The sequence below is a fragment of the Pogoniulus pusillus genome, chromosome 39 (assembly GCF_015220805.1).
Source record: "Pogoniulus pusillus isolate bPogPus1 chromosome 39, bPogPus1.pri, whole genome shotgun sequence".
Classification (NCBI taxonomy): domain Eukaryota; kingdom Metazoa; phylum Chordata; class Aves; order Piciformes; family Lybiidae; genus Pogoniulus; species Pogoniulus pusillus.
The window spans coordinates 2,633,455-2,648,344 of NC_087302.1; the positions used below are offsets into that span (position 1 = coordinate 2,633,455).

Consider the following 14,890-nt stretch of genomic DNA (forward strand, 5'->3'; position numbering starts at 1 on the left):
ACCTGCTGCCAGCAAGCAGGAGGGCAGATCAGAACAGCTCAGCACAGGCTGGGCTCAACCTTCACACCCAAGACCTTCCAGCTCCATCCTCCAACATGCCAGTGGCGAGCAGCACATGGGGACCACAGCTGTGCCCAGTGGGAGCAGCCAGCCTCAGCCCCCTGTGTTTCTGATGCTGATGCTTCTCCCTAGATCTGGCCTTGCAGTGTCCCCAGGTCGTGACTCAGTTTCCCCTTTGGCTCTGCTATGCCATTCCCACAGCTGGGCAGTGCTGGTGGCGCAGGGAGTCCACGGGGACAGAAGGGCACAGCGGTGCAAGGCAGTACCAGCTCCACGACTGGCAGGAGCTTTAGAACCTGCCTCCCCCAAGGCCCTGCATCCCAGGTCTCCTGGAGCTCGGTGTGATGCCACATCTCTGTGCCCAGCTCTGCTGCCCAAGCCAGGAGCGCAGCAGCAGCGCAGCTCAGCTCCCGGCCAGGGGCAGAGGCTGGCGCCTGGCACCCCGCGGCCGGAGCCGTCGCCGTTGTCACACCCCGGAATCTCTTACCAGGAATCCACCACCGGTTCTTAGAAACTGTCAGAGGATGTGGGGAGCGAAAATAGCAACGCCCACCTCCCCCTGCCCACGGCTTCCCGTCAGCGCAGCCTCCAGCACAGCCCCCAGCCGCGCTCGGGGCCAGCTCGCTGCTCAGCGCCAGCCTGGCACTGCCACTGCCACTGCCACTGCCACTGCCACTGCCACTGCCACTGCCTGCTCCAGCCCCGGGGAGGCTGCTGCAGGCACTGCCCAGGAGGCTGCTGCAGGGACTGCCCAGGAGGCAGCCTGGCTTGCCTCAGCCTGGCTCTGCCACTGCCACTGCCACTGCCTGCTCCAGCCCCGGGGAGGCTGCTGCAGGGACTGCCCAGGAGGCTGCTGCAGGGACTGCCCAGGAGGCAGCCTGGCTTGCCTCAGCCTGGCTCTGCCACTGCCTGCTCCCGCCCTGGGAGGCTGCTGCAGGGACTGCCCAGGAGGCTGCTGCAGGGAGTGCCCAGGAGGCTGCTGCAGGGACTGCCCAGGAGGTAGCCTGGCTTGCCTCAGCCTGGCTCTGCCACTGCCTGCTCCAGCCCTGGGGAGGCTGCTGCAGGGACTGCCCAGGAGGCTGCTGCAGGGAGTGCCCAGGAGGCTACTGCAGGGACTGCCCAGGAGGCATCTTGGCTTGCCTCAGCCTGGCTCTGCCATTGCCTGCTCCAGCCCTGGGGAGGCTGCTGCAGGGACTGCCCAGGAGGCAGCTTGGCTTGCCTCAGCCTGGCTCTGCCACTGCCACTGCCTGCTCCAGACCTGGGGAGGCTGCTGCAGGGACTGCCCAGGAGGCATCTTGGCTTGCCTCAGCCTGGCTCTGCCACTGCCTGCACCAGCCCTGGGGAGGCTGCTGCAGGGACTGCCCAGGAGGCAGCCTGGCTTGCCTCAGCCTGGCTCTGCCACTGCCTGCACCACCCCTGGGGAGGCTGCTGCAGGGACTGCCCAGGAGGCAGCCTGGCTTGCCTCAGCCTGGCTCTGCCACTGCCTGCTCCAGCCCCGGGGAGGCTGCTGCAGGGACTGCCCAGGAGGCAGCCTGGCTTGCCTCAGCCTGCCTGCCCCCTCCCTGCTCTGCAGGGCAGTGTGGTGTCAGGCTCAGCCAGACTGTGGGTCTGGTTCTGCTCCTTGAAGCCCCTCTGGAGCACTGTGAAACCCTCAAGCTGCACCTGGAGTGCCACCAATGAGGCAGCTTCGAGCATGATGGCAAAGCTCTTGCCAGTCGTGGAGCTGGTACTGCCTTGCACTGCTGTGCCCTTCTGTCCCCGTGGAGTCCCTGTGCCACCAGCACTGCCCAGCTGTGGGAATGGCATAGCAGAGCCAAAGGGGAAACCCTGCACCAGGGCAGGTTTACACTGGATGTTAGGAAGAAGTTCTTCACAGAAGGTGTGATTGGCATTGGAATGGACTGCCCAGGGAGGTGGTGGAGAAACTGTCCCTGGAGGTGCTCAAGAGGGGACTGGATGAGGCACTTAGTGCCATGGTTTAGTTAATTAGAAGGGTTAGGTGGCAGGTTGGACTTGATGATCTTAAAGGTCTTTTCCAACCTGGTTGACTCTGTGTGATTCTGTGAGTCACGACCTGGGGACACTGCAAGGCCAGATCTAGGGAGAAGCCTCAGAGACATGGGGGGCTGAGGCTGGGTGCTCCCACCAGGCACATCTCCAGGCCTTCCCTCTGCCACAGGAGCTGCCACGGTCCTGCCTAGGCAGGGGCTGCTTGTGCAGCACCTCCCACCCAGGCAGGCTGTGGGGCAGAAGTGAGGTCCTCTGTGTGCTGGGAAGGGGAGGCTGGAAGGCAGCAGAGGTGTGCTGGGCTCCATTTCTGCTCCCCTCCCCTCGGTGGTGCCCTCCCTGCTTCCCACCTGTTCCCTCCAGCCCCAAGCCAGAGCAGGTTTCAGCCCCTGCCCCATTCACCCCAGGCAGCAGCTTGGGAGCAGCTGGCTGCACTGATTCTCTCTTTCACAAAAAGGCTCCAGCAAACAAAACCAAGCCCAAAAACAAAACCAAACCCAAGTGGAGCCACACAAACAGATCAGGACACCCTCCTGGCCCAGCCCTCCCTGCCTGCACAAAGCCTGCCCACAGCCTCCCACCGCTTCCAACTCCCAGCGCTGCTGTCGGGGGACTGAAACCAACCCCACGCCCGCTGCCGGCATCGGCGCTCGGGCAGAAGAAAGGATCAAAAGGAGCCTCTGGCACAAGAAAGGCTCCTGCTGACCTCGCTGCAGTCAGAGCCACCTGCAAACGGGGAGCCCCAGAGGGTCCTGCTGCCCTGCTCAAAGCAGCAAGGTGCCCCCCACCATCCTCGTGTCCCCAGCCAAGTCGCTGTGCCAGCATCCCCCAACGCTTTGTGCCCCCGGGCCCCCTTCCCACCTGAATCTGGCCACCTGCAACCAGACACCGGTGGAGATTAGCAGATGCTGAGCCCAGCTTCTCCCTCTGCCCCATCCCACCCTGTCAACCCGATCCTGCCAACACCTGCCCAGGCAGGCACAACAGACGCTCCCCTTTGTGCTGCCTCTCCAAGGCTCCTGAGCTCGCCCTGCTCTGCACAGGCAGCACTTGATGGCCCTGAGCTGACTGTGGCCATGGCACTGACCAAAGCTGCTGCCTCCAGAGACGTTCTCTCATCTCTAGGCACTCCTTAAGCCAAGGTTGGCATCGTTCTGAACAGCTTCACCTCCTCTCCTGCTCAGAGGAGCAAGAGTTTCCACCAGACCCTGCAGCAAAACTGCTCTGCTTGCCTGGAGCCCAGCTCTGAGCACCCCAGCTCAAGAAGGACCAGAAAAGCTACTGGAGAGAGTCCAGCAGAGGACCACTGAGATGCTGAGGGGTCTGGAGCACCTCTCTCATGGGGACAGGCTGGGGCTGGTTAGCCTGCAGAGGAGGAGGCTGTGTGGGATCTGATGAGTGCTTACAAGTATCTAAGGGACTGAGTGTCAGGAGGATGGGGTCAGGCTCTTCTCCATGGTCCCCAGTGACAGGACAAGAGGCCACAGGCATGAACTTGGACATAGGAAGTTCCATCCCAACATCAGAAGGAACTTCTGTACTGTGAGGGTGGCAGAGCCCAGGAGCAGGCTGCCCAGAGAGGTTGTGGAGTCTCCTTCTCTGCAGAGCTTCCAGCCCTAACTGGCTATTGAGATCCTGGCCAAGCTGCTGTGGGTGCCCTGCTTGAGCAGAGGACTTGGACTGGATGCTCTCCAGATGTCCCTTCCAACCCCTCCTGCCCCCAGCTACCACGCTGGGATTCTGGGGGTACTCCTGTGTGACCTGCCTGGGCTGACTCTGCTCTGGCAGGGGTGGGTGGACTCGATCTCCAGAGGTCCCTTCCAAGCCCCACCACTCTCTGCATCCCCCCCCAGGCACTCACCACCTCGGTGCCAGTGATGCTGGCCAGCAGCTCAGTGGTGGCCTCTCCACCGACGTCGTTGGCAGCCACTGTCAGGCCATGGATCGCGGCTCCGATGCTGCCCGTGGCGATCATGGAGGGGGGGTACAGGGCAAAGGTGTAGTCTAGAGACAGGACAGGGACACACAGGGCACAAGGGAAGAAGCTGTCAGCAAGGATATGTGTGGGAAGTCCTGGAGGCTGGGGTTTTCCTGGGAAACCAGAGAGGGGAGGGCAGAGAGGAGTCTCCAGCTTGACGGGAGGAGATGGGAGCGAAGCTGTGGGGAACAGGTGGAGCATCAGAGAAGCAACCTTCAGGTGCCCTCACTCCAAGAAGGACACTGAGGGGCTGGAGTAGGTCTAGGAAACAGCAGTGAAGGTGGGGAAGGGTCTGGAGAACAGGGCTGGGGAGGAGCAGCTGAGGGAGCTGCAGGTGTGCAGTGTGGAGGAGGCTGAGGGAGACCTCATTGCTGCCTACGGCTCCCAGGTGGGCAGCAGAGCCAATGGCATCCTGGGCTGGCTCAGGAGCAATGTGGCCAGCAGGACTAGGGCAACCAAACAGGGGTTGGGCTCTGCTCCCAAGTATCAGGAAACAAATGAGAGGAAACTGCCTCAACTTGCACCAGGGGAGGTTTAGGTTGGACATCAGAAGCAGCTTCTTCACCAAAAGGGTTCTCAAAAGCTGTCCAGGGTTGAATCCCAATCCCTGGAGGTGTTTTAAACACACAGAGATGTGATGCTGAGGGCCATGGCTTAGCCCCAGCCCTGGCAGAGTTAGAGAATGGTTGGAGTGGATGAGCTTGAGGGGCTTTTCCCACCAAGGCAATGAGATGGGTCCAGGCTTCAGCTGTTCCTCTGGGCCTTTCTCACCAAAAGCCCTGAAGATGAGGTTGCTCCAGCAGCTCACAGCAAGAGTGATAAAAGCTCAACCCAGGGCAGTCCTTCTGCCCCTGTGCTCAGCACTGCTCAGGACACCCCTGCAGTGCTGTGTCCAGTTCTGGGCTCCTCCATTGCAGAGAGATGTTGAGGTGCTGGAAGGTGTTTGGAGAAGGGCAGCAAGGCTGGGGAGGGGCCTGGAGCACAGCCCTGTGAGGAGAGGCTGAGGGAGTTGGGGGGGTGCAGCCTGCAGCAGAGGAGGCTCAGGGCAGAGCTCATTGCTGCCTGCAGCTGCCTGCAGGGAGGCTGTAGCCAGGTGGGGTTGGGCTCTGCTGCCAGGCAGCCAGGGCCAGAAGAAGGGGCCACAGCCTGAAGCTGTGGCAGGGCAGGTTGAAGCTGAATGTTAGGAAAGAGAGACTGGCATTGGAATGGGCTGCCCAGGGAGGTGGTGGAGTTGCCATCCCTGGAGGAGTCTAAGAGGAGGCTGCATGAGGCACTCAGTGCCAGGGGTTAGTGAATCAGGAGGGTTAGGTGATAGGTTGGACTTGATGATCTTAGAGGTCTTCTCCAGCCTGGTTAGTTCTGTGACTCTGTGATCTGTCCCTTGGAGGCACTCCCACAGTCACAGCCTCTGCAGTCAGAAAGGTGGCATGGAAGGGTGGCTCCATGGCTTTGCTGCCCTGGCACCCACTAAGAGCCCCCAAGACCACTATCCCAGCTCATCAGGGACAGAAACCACATCACTCAGCAGCAGAAATGCTTCAGTTGGAGCAAAGGCAGGCACTGAGCTCCCCAGAAAGCCAAGGAGCTGGTGAGCACCCCCAACTCACCCAGAGAGCCTGGCTGCAGCCCAGTGGCCACCTCACCCTCCCCTGCCTCTCAGCAAGCAGCTCCAGCAGCAGCTGGCACCCACCTGTGGCACACAGGGCGATGAAGGTCTGTGCATGCTTCTTCACCAGCTCCATCTTGTCCTTGGGCAGTGGGAGGTGATGGAGGATGTGAGCCAAGAAATCATTTGCTATCACTGAGACCAGGTCCCACTTTAGCTTCTCCAGCACCAGGACCTCCCAAGCCTACAGACAGACAGACAGACAGAAAGTTATTCAACAGGGCCTGGCAGAAACACTCCCCAGATTCAAGGGCAGAAAAGGCTTGGGGCAGGGCCAGGAGAACAGTGAAATCCACAAGGCAGGGAGGGAAAAGAGGGAAGATCTCTGCTCTGTGACTATGGCACCAGCCTTGAGCTGCTGCAAAGCTGGGAGTAAAGAGCAAAGAGGAAGCAATAAATCTGGGCTCTGCCTTCCAAGGTGCATTGGATTAGCCTGCAACACCCCTGGCATTCCCTCTGTGGGCAAAGCAGAGGGCAAAGAGCAGCAGGCACGAGATTCCCACATTCCTTCTGCACTCCTGGAGGGACAGGCTGAGGTGCAGGCTCCCAGCTCAGCCCTCTGCGTGCTCCTCAGCGCTGGTCACTGTGTGGACTCCCTCCTGGAGCAGCAACTTGGCCAGAGGACCACAGGAGGCAAGAGCTGCCCTGCAGCCAGCTCCTCTGCACAGCACATTGGAGGTGCAGGCAAGAGCTGAGCTGTGAGGGCTGCATTCAGGCAGCTCAAACTCCTGCATGAGAGCCTCAGCCCCTGCAGAGCTCAGGGGACGTGACTGGGTGCCGAGATCCTCAGCCCAGCAAACGCTGGGCACACAGCCCTGTGGAGCAGTCCCAAGGCTGGGCAGCAGCACTTTGGCACAGCCTCCCCTACTCATCTCACCTCTTCTCTGCCAACAGCCTCCTGTCATGCTCAGCAGAGCATCCCCAGCAGCTTCTCAGGGGGCAGAGGCACTCAGCAGCCATGCTGACAGTCACCTCTCCCACCCACACCTCAATGATGCTTCCCAGTTACCTGCCAGTGCCTCTGCCTCGTGTTGTGGTGGTCTCTCTGTGCACCTAGCAGAGATTGCTGCCAGATCTTCCACCAGCCCACCCCTGTGCAAGCTACAAGCTGGGGAGCAGATGGCAGGAAGGCCAAGTGCCCCCTGTGGATTTCAGCTGGAGCCTGAACTGTTCCTCTGATCTGCTCAGCCTCTCGTGGGCTGTTCCAGCTCCAAGCATTAATCCTGACACCAAAAGCAGAGAGCAGCCCTGGGTGAGCACTTGGCAGAGTCAGCACCCTGCAAGCCCTCGTGTTAGCAGGTGGCACTACCATGGTGGTGCCATCCAGCAGGTATTCAAGCATGGAGAGCTCCACGGTTAGAGACTGAGCACAGAACCTGGGAACTGTGCACACAGTTCCCTGCTCTGCCATCAGCATTCAGGTCTGCCTGCCTTAGCCAGAGCAGCCTCTGGGCCACACACCCACTGCTCTCGCTGGGATGGGTGGCTCTGATGTTATGTGAGAGCCACTGGCACCCTGGCCTGGCTCAGGAGCAGTGTGGGCAGCAGAAGCAGGGCAGTCCTTCTGCCCCTGTGCTCAGCACTGCTCAGGACACACCTTGAGGGCTGTGTCCAGTTCTGGCTCAAGTCAAGAGAGATGCTGAGGTGCTGGAAGGTGTTTGGAGAAGGGCAGCAAGGCTGGGGAGGGGCCTGGAGCACAGCCCTGTGAGGAGAGGCTGAAGGAGCTGGGGGGGTGCAGCCTGCAGCAGAGGAGGCTCAGGGCAGAGCTGATTGCTGCCTGCAGCTGCCTGCAGGGAGGCTGTAGCCAGGTGGGGTTGGGCTCTGCTGCCAGGCAGCCAGGGACAGAAGAAGGGGACACAGCCTGAAGCTGTGCCAGGACAGGTTGAGGCTGGCTGTGAGGAGGAAGCTGTTGTCAGAGAGAGTGATTGGCACTGGAATGGGCTGCCCAGGGAGGTGGTGGAGTGGCTGTGGCTGGATGTGTTGCAGCCAAGCCTGGCTGGGGCACTTAGTGCCATGGTCTGGTTGGTTGGGCAGGGCTGGGTGCTAGGTTGGGCTGGAGGAGCTTGGAGCTCTCTTCCAACCTGCTTGATTCTATGATTCTATGTCTGGCTACAACCAGACACAGCAGTCTCTGGAGAGGTGTGAGCAGAGTCTTCCCAAGATCATTTTCCTTCCCCTCCCAGCAGGAACATCACAGGCAGCCCACACCCAGCTTCCTGAGTCTCTCTGCTCATCCTAACTCCCTCAAAGCCCAAGCCTAGCCCCCAGGTCCTCTCAGACTGAATCAGCAGCAGGTCTGTGTTTGGCACTGGGCTGCAGGCATGCCAGGAAGGCCACAGAAGACATCCCCAGTGCCTCCTCCCCAGTAACAGGGGGTGACAATAAAGGAGAAGACCCTGCAAGAGCTGAGCCTCCAGGCCTGGAAGGGCCAGGCTGAACTGGGGTTTGTATCAGGTATCTGCACTTCAGGACCCAGTCCTACCCAGCAGAGGATCTGCTCCTTGCCAAGCAGTGTAGGATTACAAGGTCAGTGCTGCACTCAGACGTGCCAGAGGGCTGCCAGAGCAGATGGGTTTGAAGAAGTGAGACTGTTCAGGTCTTCATTTGCTCTCTCTGTGCCTCTCCCTTTTAACCCCCCTCTTTCCCCTTACACAACACTACCAGTTTGGAGTTGCTTAAATGGACAGCATTGCTCAACCTGCTCTGAACCCCCCCCTCCAGGGGGCCACTTCACAGCCTGCACTTTTCCAAGCAGAAAGCAGAGCTTCCCTGGAGCACACTCACTGCCCTCCCATATGGATGCCAGCCTGCCAGCCCTTCTGTGCTGCTAAGCCCAGTCCCTGGGATAACAGCAGCAAGGATGGCAGCAAGGAGCTCCAGAGCCTGAGGAGGGATGCTTGGTTCAAAGAGGGGATTTGGAACAGAGAGAAGAGACCAGGTTTGGGCAGAAGAATGAAAACCAGCTAGTGCTGACCACTCTGCAGCAGCACAGCAAGGTGGGACAGGCCAAGAGCCATGGAGGTGGAGAGCTCTGTGTGCTGTCCCAACCTGCTAGAGCCCACCAAGGGCGGTGGGCTGGGAGGTGTCCCTGCCTAGATCATCTTTGAGGTCCCTTCCAATCTAAACCATTCTATGATTCTAAGAACTTCTTGTTTCCTGGGAAGGACACAGGACCATGCTGATGACTTCAGCAGTCACTGTCCCAAGGGTGAGAGGCTAAGGCCTGGTTTCTCCACCCAGCAGCCCTTCTGCAGACCCGGGAGGAGGTCCACAGCAGGACCTGGAGGTGGCTGCTCACAAAACAAACCCAAAAGGGATCACTACATCTGTGAGGGGACACCTTGGGCACAGAGGGGACAGCAGCCCAGCATCACCCCAGCTCCTGCTCCTTGCCTTTCCTCCCAGAGCTGCAAGCATGACATCCAGACCGGTGTGGCACAGAGCCTGTCCTGCTTGGATGCATCCTGTCCCGAGGAGATGCAGGAGACTCCAGCTGGGATGAGCAGGCTCCTGCCACTCCAGGACTGCTCCAGGACCAGAGCCTGCTCGTTTGCAGCACACAAAAGCAGCTCTTTCCCAGCTAGTACCCGGGTTTGTCACCTCCTTCAAAACCTCCTTGTTCCAAGAGGTCTGATCCCAAGACCCAGCCGGCACTCGAGATGCCAGCTGAAGGCGCCAGGCGCCAAGGACTGTCACCAGCTCACAGGATTTAGCTCAGGGAAGCCTCTCTCCTGCCAAACCACCCTGCTCCTCGCTTCTCTCCTGCTAGCCTTGGGGACTTCCCTCTCTCCGAGCTGCATGGCAGAGTCTCTGAATCACTTTATCTGTGGCAGGAGCAGAACAAAAGGCTGCAGGAGATAGGCGAGCAGCTCTGCGACAGCAGCTCCCCTCGCTGCAGCAAACATCCTCTTCCTGGCGTTTTGTTTTGCACCTCGTTGAATCAGTCCCTGCCTGCCTAATGAAAGGGAGGAAGAAAGTGGAAAATGTCCCTTTGTTCTTCACCCTGCTCGTGGAAGGGCTGCAAAGCTGCCAGCACTGCCCATCCCATCAGAAAGAGTCGGGTCCACCTTCTACAGGGTCCCACTTCTGCAAGGTTCTCCAGGGTAGAGCTCTCCCACACTGGGTCAGTCCCTTTGGAGATGGAAGCTGCACAGCAGCTGAGCTTCCCTCTCTGCAAGCTCACTGCCTTCACCTCCTGCATGCATCCCACAAGGAAAAAGAAGGCAGGCAGGCAGTGACCATTGCCACTGCCTGCCTTGCTCTGACAAGGTGGTCTCCAGTGCAGTGAAACAGCCCCAAGGCTGTGGTTGCTGCCCCTGTGCCCTCTTGCTAGGCCAGCCCCAAGTCCCAAGCAGAAATGGCTCTGCTCAATTTACAGCTCTGCAGACTCAGCCTGGGATGTGACAGCCACACCAGCTCCTCTCCTTTTCACCTAGTGACAGAGGCTCTGCACACCAAGCTCTGTCCTCAGCAACACCCACACCCCTCGGTGCCTACAAGCAGCCTGTGTAAGCCCATCTGGGGAGGCTGCAGAGGGAGCAGAGAGCCCAGCTGCCCTCTGCAGCAGCCTTGGCTGCAGGAGGAAAGGAAATGGTGTTCAGTTTTGTCACTCGAGTGGCTAAGGTCCCATTTCACACTGCCACAGCCTCGATGAGGCACAGCAGCCAAGCAGGAGCTGGCAGCTCCCCGCCCTGCTTGCGAGCTGACTCAAAAAGAGGGTGCAAAGAGCTGCTGCTGCTGCCCACCCACCTGAGACACAGCTACAGAAATGAGCAGCCACGAAAGCAGAGAGGAAGAGCCTGGGGCAAATGTTCAGTTCCATCCCCTGAGCAGAGCTCAGGGTTGGGTGGGGAGGGCAAAAGTGCCAGCTCCAGGCTCAGGAACGGTCACATCACTGCTGGAGAGTTGAAACTCTACCACAGATCAACAGCTCCTTAACTCAGCTGTGAACTCCTCCTCTTGCTCTCACTCCTCATGATCTGCTGCCACTGCTGCTCCCTTCCTTCTCTGCCTGGTGGCTGGATCAGGGCAATGAAGCTGGTGAAGGGCCTGGAGAAGAAGTCTTATGAGGACTGCAGGAGCTGGGGATGGTTACTGTGGAACAGAGAAGGCTGAGGGGAGACCTCACTGCTGTCTACAGCTACCTGAAAGGACACTGTGGAGAGGCTGCTGCTGGTCTCTTCTCACAGGTAAATAGTGCTAGAAGAGGGAATGGCCTCAAGCTGCCACTGGAGAGGTTTAGACTGAACATCAGGAAAAGGTTTTTTCCCCAGCAAGAGTGGCTCAGGCTGCCTAGGGAGGTGGTGCAGTCACCAACCCTGGAGGTGTTTAAAAGCTGTGTGATGTGGTGCTTGGGGATATGGTGTAGGCTGCACCTTGCAGTGCAGGGTTCTGAGTTGGACTTGGTGATCCTGAGGAGCTTTGCCAACAGAAATGTCTCTGTGATTCTGTGACCTTGCTCCTGGTCTTGGCTAGGCAATCCCTGGCAGCTGGCAGAAGTGACTTAGCTCAAAGGCTTCAGCCAAGAAAGGTTGTTAGGGACATGCCAGGCAGATGAAGGGGACCTACAACTGCCTTCCCCCACCTTCAAGCAGCTGAAGAGCCTCTGGCAGAAGCCAGAAGAGCTTTTCCTCCAAACAAACACCCCAAGAAGTGCAGCAAGGTAGGTCAGAGAACGCCCGCGACGGAAATCCAACTTCCTCCAAATGGACAAGTCCCTCCTTGCATCATTTCCTTCTCCCTAGAATAACTTCAGCAAGATTTCATTTCAAACATGGCCCTTCTGAAAAAAAAAAACACCCAACCACTGAGCTGGTGCCAAGCATCCCAGCAAGAGAAGGAAGCAAACCTCCCGGGGAAGCAAAGCAGCTTCCTCCAAAAGGCCAGGGAGGACAGGCTGGGAGCTGAGATGGCTCTGATCCACCAGTGGAGGCCAGGATGCACCATTGTCCAGACCTTGATGAAGAAGCTCCCCTTCCCCTTCCCCTCCCCACCCCTGCTTCATGGCAGGGTTGTGAAAGAGAAGCAGCATTGCCATGATTAGCACAGAGGAGGGAAACTGCAGCTCTGGTTTTGTAATCAGGGCATTAACTCTTGGCAGGTCCCCAAGCGAGGATGAAGCCTTCACCTATCTTCAGATGCTACCTCCACTCCCTCTTTCCAGCAGGAAGCAATGGGGAGACTGAAACAGGATCTGCTCCAAACTGGCTTAAACACACTTGAGCCAAACCAAGCCCTGTGGTGGGCTGAGGAAGATGCCCACCAGAGCACCAGAACCTTGAGCTACAGAGCTTCTCCTGCCCAGGCACCTGCAGACACCTCAGCACCTCTCCTTAAGGGCTGTGGCTGCCCTGTGATGCTTCTGCTTTTCCTTCCAGGGCTGTGGCTGCCCTGTGATGCTTCTGCTCCTCCTTCCAGGGCTGTGGCTGCTCTGTGGTGCTTCTTTTCTCATCCTTCTGCTCATCAATTATCAGGAATAAACCTGCTGAGTGCTCACAGCCATCCCCTTGGGAAAGGCAAAGAAGGATCCTATTTGTTCCCCCTCCCCCCACCAAAAAAGCCATCTTTGACTATTCCAAGGAGGGAAAAATAAGGACTTCTGACTCCCAAAATGAAACCATTCTTGTCCATCTCAACTGCATATCGATCCTGGAGCACAACCATGAAAAGATCCTGGCCACCCATTTGGCTGTGCTCCCTGAGAGCAATCCAGGATCCTGTGGATGCTGCAGCACAGCCACATCTCAGCACCGAGGAGCAATTGTTTGTTCTGGGCATTCCCATCCCTCACCACCACCCATGGTAATGGTCCAGGCAGTGCTAATTAAGGCAACAACCACCCACAAATGACTGAAGGAGGAGAGATATGGAGGTGAGGGGTTTTTCCCCAGCCTCTTCTGGCCCTTGGAGAAACCAAGGGGCACAACCAGAGCTCTCCAATTACCAGAAGTGCCTTGCGAGTCACACCTGAAAGTGTCATGGGTTCACTCCCCAGCCTGGGGACAAATCACACTCCAATCACCTCACCCACTCCAGCCTCCCCAACACCCTCCCCCCCAAAAAAAAAAGAGAGAGATTTTTAAACAGGCTGATGACTAACCCTGAGAAATTCTGTAGGCAAACTGTCTCCAGGGATGTTTGTTACTCGAAGTGAGGTGGCAGTTTCCTCCCCAGGGCTCTCATCTACAGAATCACAGAATTAACCAGGTTGGAAAAGACCTTCAAGATCATTGAGTCCAACCTATCACCTAATACCTTCTAATTAACTAAACCCTGGCACTAAGTGCCTCATAAGGCACCAAAGGCCCCTCCCTCCCCCTCCCAAAAAAGGAGTTTCCTACCCCATCGGTGAAGCTGAACTCAAGAGGTTTGGATTTGTACTTTGAATTGCTCCTCAGACTGGAAATGGTTTTGCTTTTCAAAGCCTGCACAGCTCCTACCTGAGTGTAGAAGCAAAGCAGTCCTGCTTTAACTCAAGGGTGGGGAGCAAGACCTCATCAGCAATCAGGTCCTGCTTATTTCCATGACCTTGGCAGCACCACCAGCCTCAAGGGTACAATCCAGCCAGCTGCAGCCCAGGTCAAAACAGCTCCCACCCATTTTGCTGCTTAAGGAGGCTGAAGGGAGATCTTCCTACTCTATATATCCCTGAAAGGGGGTTGGAGCCAGGTGGGGGATGGTCTCTTCTCCCTAGTAACAAAGTGATAGGACAAGAGGAAATGGTCTCAAGCTGCACCAGGAGAGGTTTAGGTTGGACATCAGAAGAAACTTCCTCCCTGAAAGGGAAGTGGTTGAATCCCCATCCCTGGATGTGTTTCAAAGCCACAGGGTTGTGGTGCTGAGGGCCATGGTCTAGCTCCAGCCTTGGTGGAGTCAGAGAACGGTTGCACAGAGTGATCTTGAAGGTCTTGTCCAACCCAACTGATTCCATGATTCTAGAATTAGCTCTCCACTTAAAACTTCATTTTTCCAGCTAGGTTTGGAAATGCATCTCCTATGTCACACCCCTCTGCAGCTGGGGGCAAGTCAGAGCTCTGAGAACCCTGTGGCAGCCCCCACCTGGCCATGCAGAGAGGAATCTTTGTTCTCCAGAGCGTAAGCAGCATCCAGGTGCCAGCTCAGGGTGGCAGCTCCAAGCTTGCAATGAGAGCTTAAGGCACAAGGAACTCCCCCTCTGTAACCTGGAGGTGACAAAGCTGCTTCCTGCAGCGGGGAGCAAGGAGGCTGCCCAGGATGGAAAGTTCTTCACCAACTGACAAGGAGGAGAGAAGGTTGGTTGGGGGAAGGCAGGGGAAGGTGAAGGAATGAAAGCAAGAGGGCAGGAGGAGGCATGGAGGCAGGTATGCTGCCAAGCAGCAGGATGCAGGAGATAAGAGAGCTGGGGAGGAGGCAGAGGGCAAGCTGAGATAGGGGTGGTTACCAAGAGCTGCTGAGGTGTGATGGAGTTGTCTGTGTAAATGCAGAGCTTCTCCACGGTCAGGGGCATGGTTTCTCTCAGCTTGGAAGCCAGCAGCATGCAGACAGCTCCCAGCAGCTGCAGGTGGTTCTTTCGCACGGGCACCGTGGACAGGTAGCGATCCACATAGTTCATGGCCAAGGGGAAGACCTCTTCTTCACACTTCTGCTCCTCACACACCTGACAAAACCCAATCACAGGAAGGGAAAAAAAAAGAGAAGAAAAAAAGAAAAGGGAAGTTATAATCAGCACAGGACCCCTCAGCTCCTCCCTGCCCACACTGCAGCTTCACAGCTTCTGGTCAGCCCACCCAGAGAAGCTGTGGAGGCTCCAAAGCTGGGAGTGTTCCAAGCCAGGTTTGAATGGGGGCTTTGAGCAAATTGGGTAAGTGGGAGGTGTCCCTGACCCACGGCAGGGGGCTGGAATGAGATGATCTTTAAGGTTCCTTCCAACCCAACCCATTCTGTGATTCCATGATGGTGTTTCATGCTTATCTGGGGAGCTCTGAAGGCACTTGGGTGCTAAGGAGTATATCAGCTACAGGTATTAGGGCTGTGACCTGAGGGGGACTACACCAGCAACTAGTTTGACCAATGCCTTAAGCCTTCACCTGCCTGCAAAAGCTGCAAAATTCATTTGTGTGCTCCTCTGAGCAAAGCTGCTTTATCTGCCCCCCTTGTTTAGTGTCTCCTGCTGGACAGCAGAGCTGCAACCCTCTGCTCTG

The 14,890-nt window shown here is 57.6% G+C and overlaps 1 protein-coding gene across 3 annotated transcripts in view; it reads right to left on the minus strand.

The window, feature by feature from the left end:
- The window catches only part of CCND3 (cyclin D3), a 64,676-nt gene that overhangs the window by 4,193 nt on the left and 45,593 nt on the right, over positions 1-14,890 (minus strand). For all 3 annotated transcript variants that reach the window (XR_010308840.1, XM_064173902.1, XM_064173901.1), the window contains exons 2-4: positions 14,131-14,346; positions 5,736-5,895; positions 3,929-4,071 (exon numbers count right to left, since the gene is read on the minus strand). Coding sequence is in view for 2 of the 3 variants with exons in the window: in XM_064173901.1 (XP_064029971.1) it covers positions 3,929-4,071; positions 5,736-5,895; positions 14,131-14,346 (519 nt within the window). In the remaining variant the exon portion in view is untranslated. The remainder of the gene's footprint in view (positions 1-3,928; positions 4,072-5,735; positions 5,896-14,130; positions 14,347-14,890) is intronic.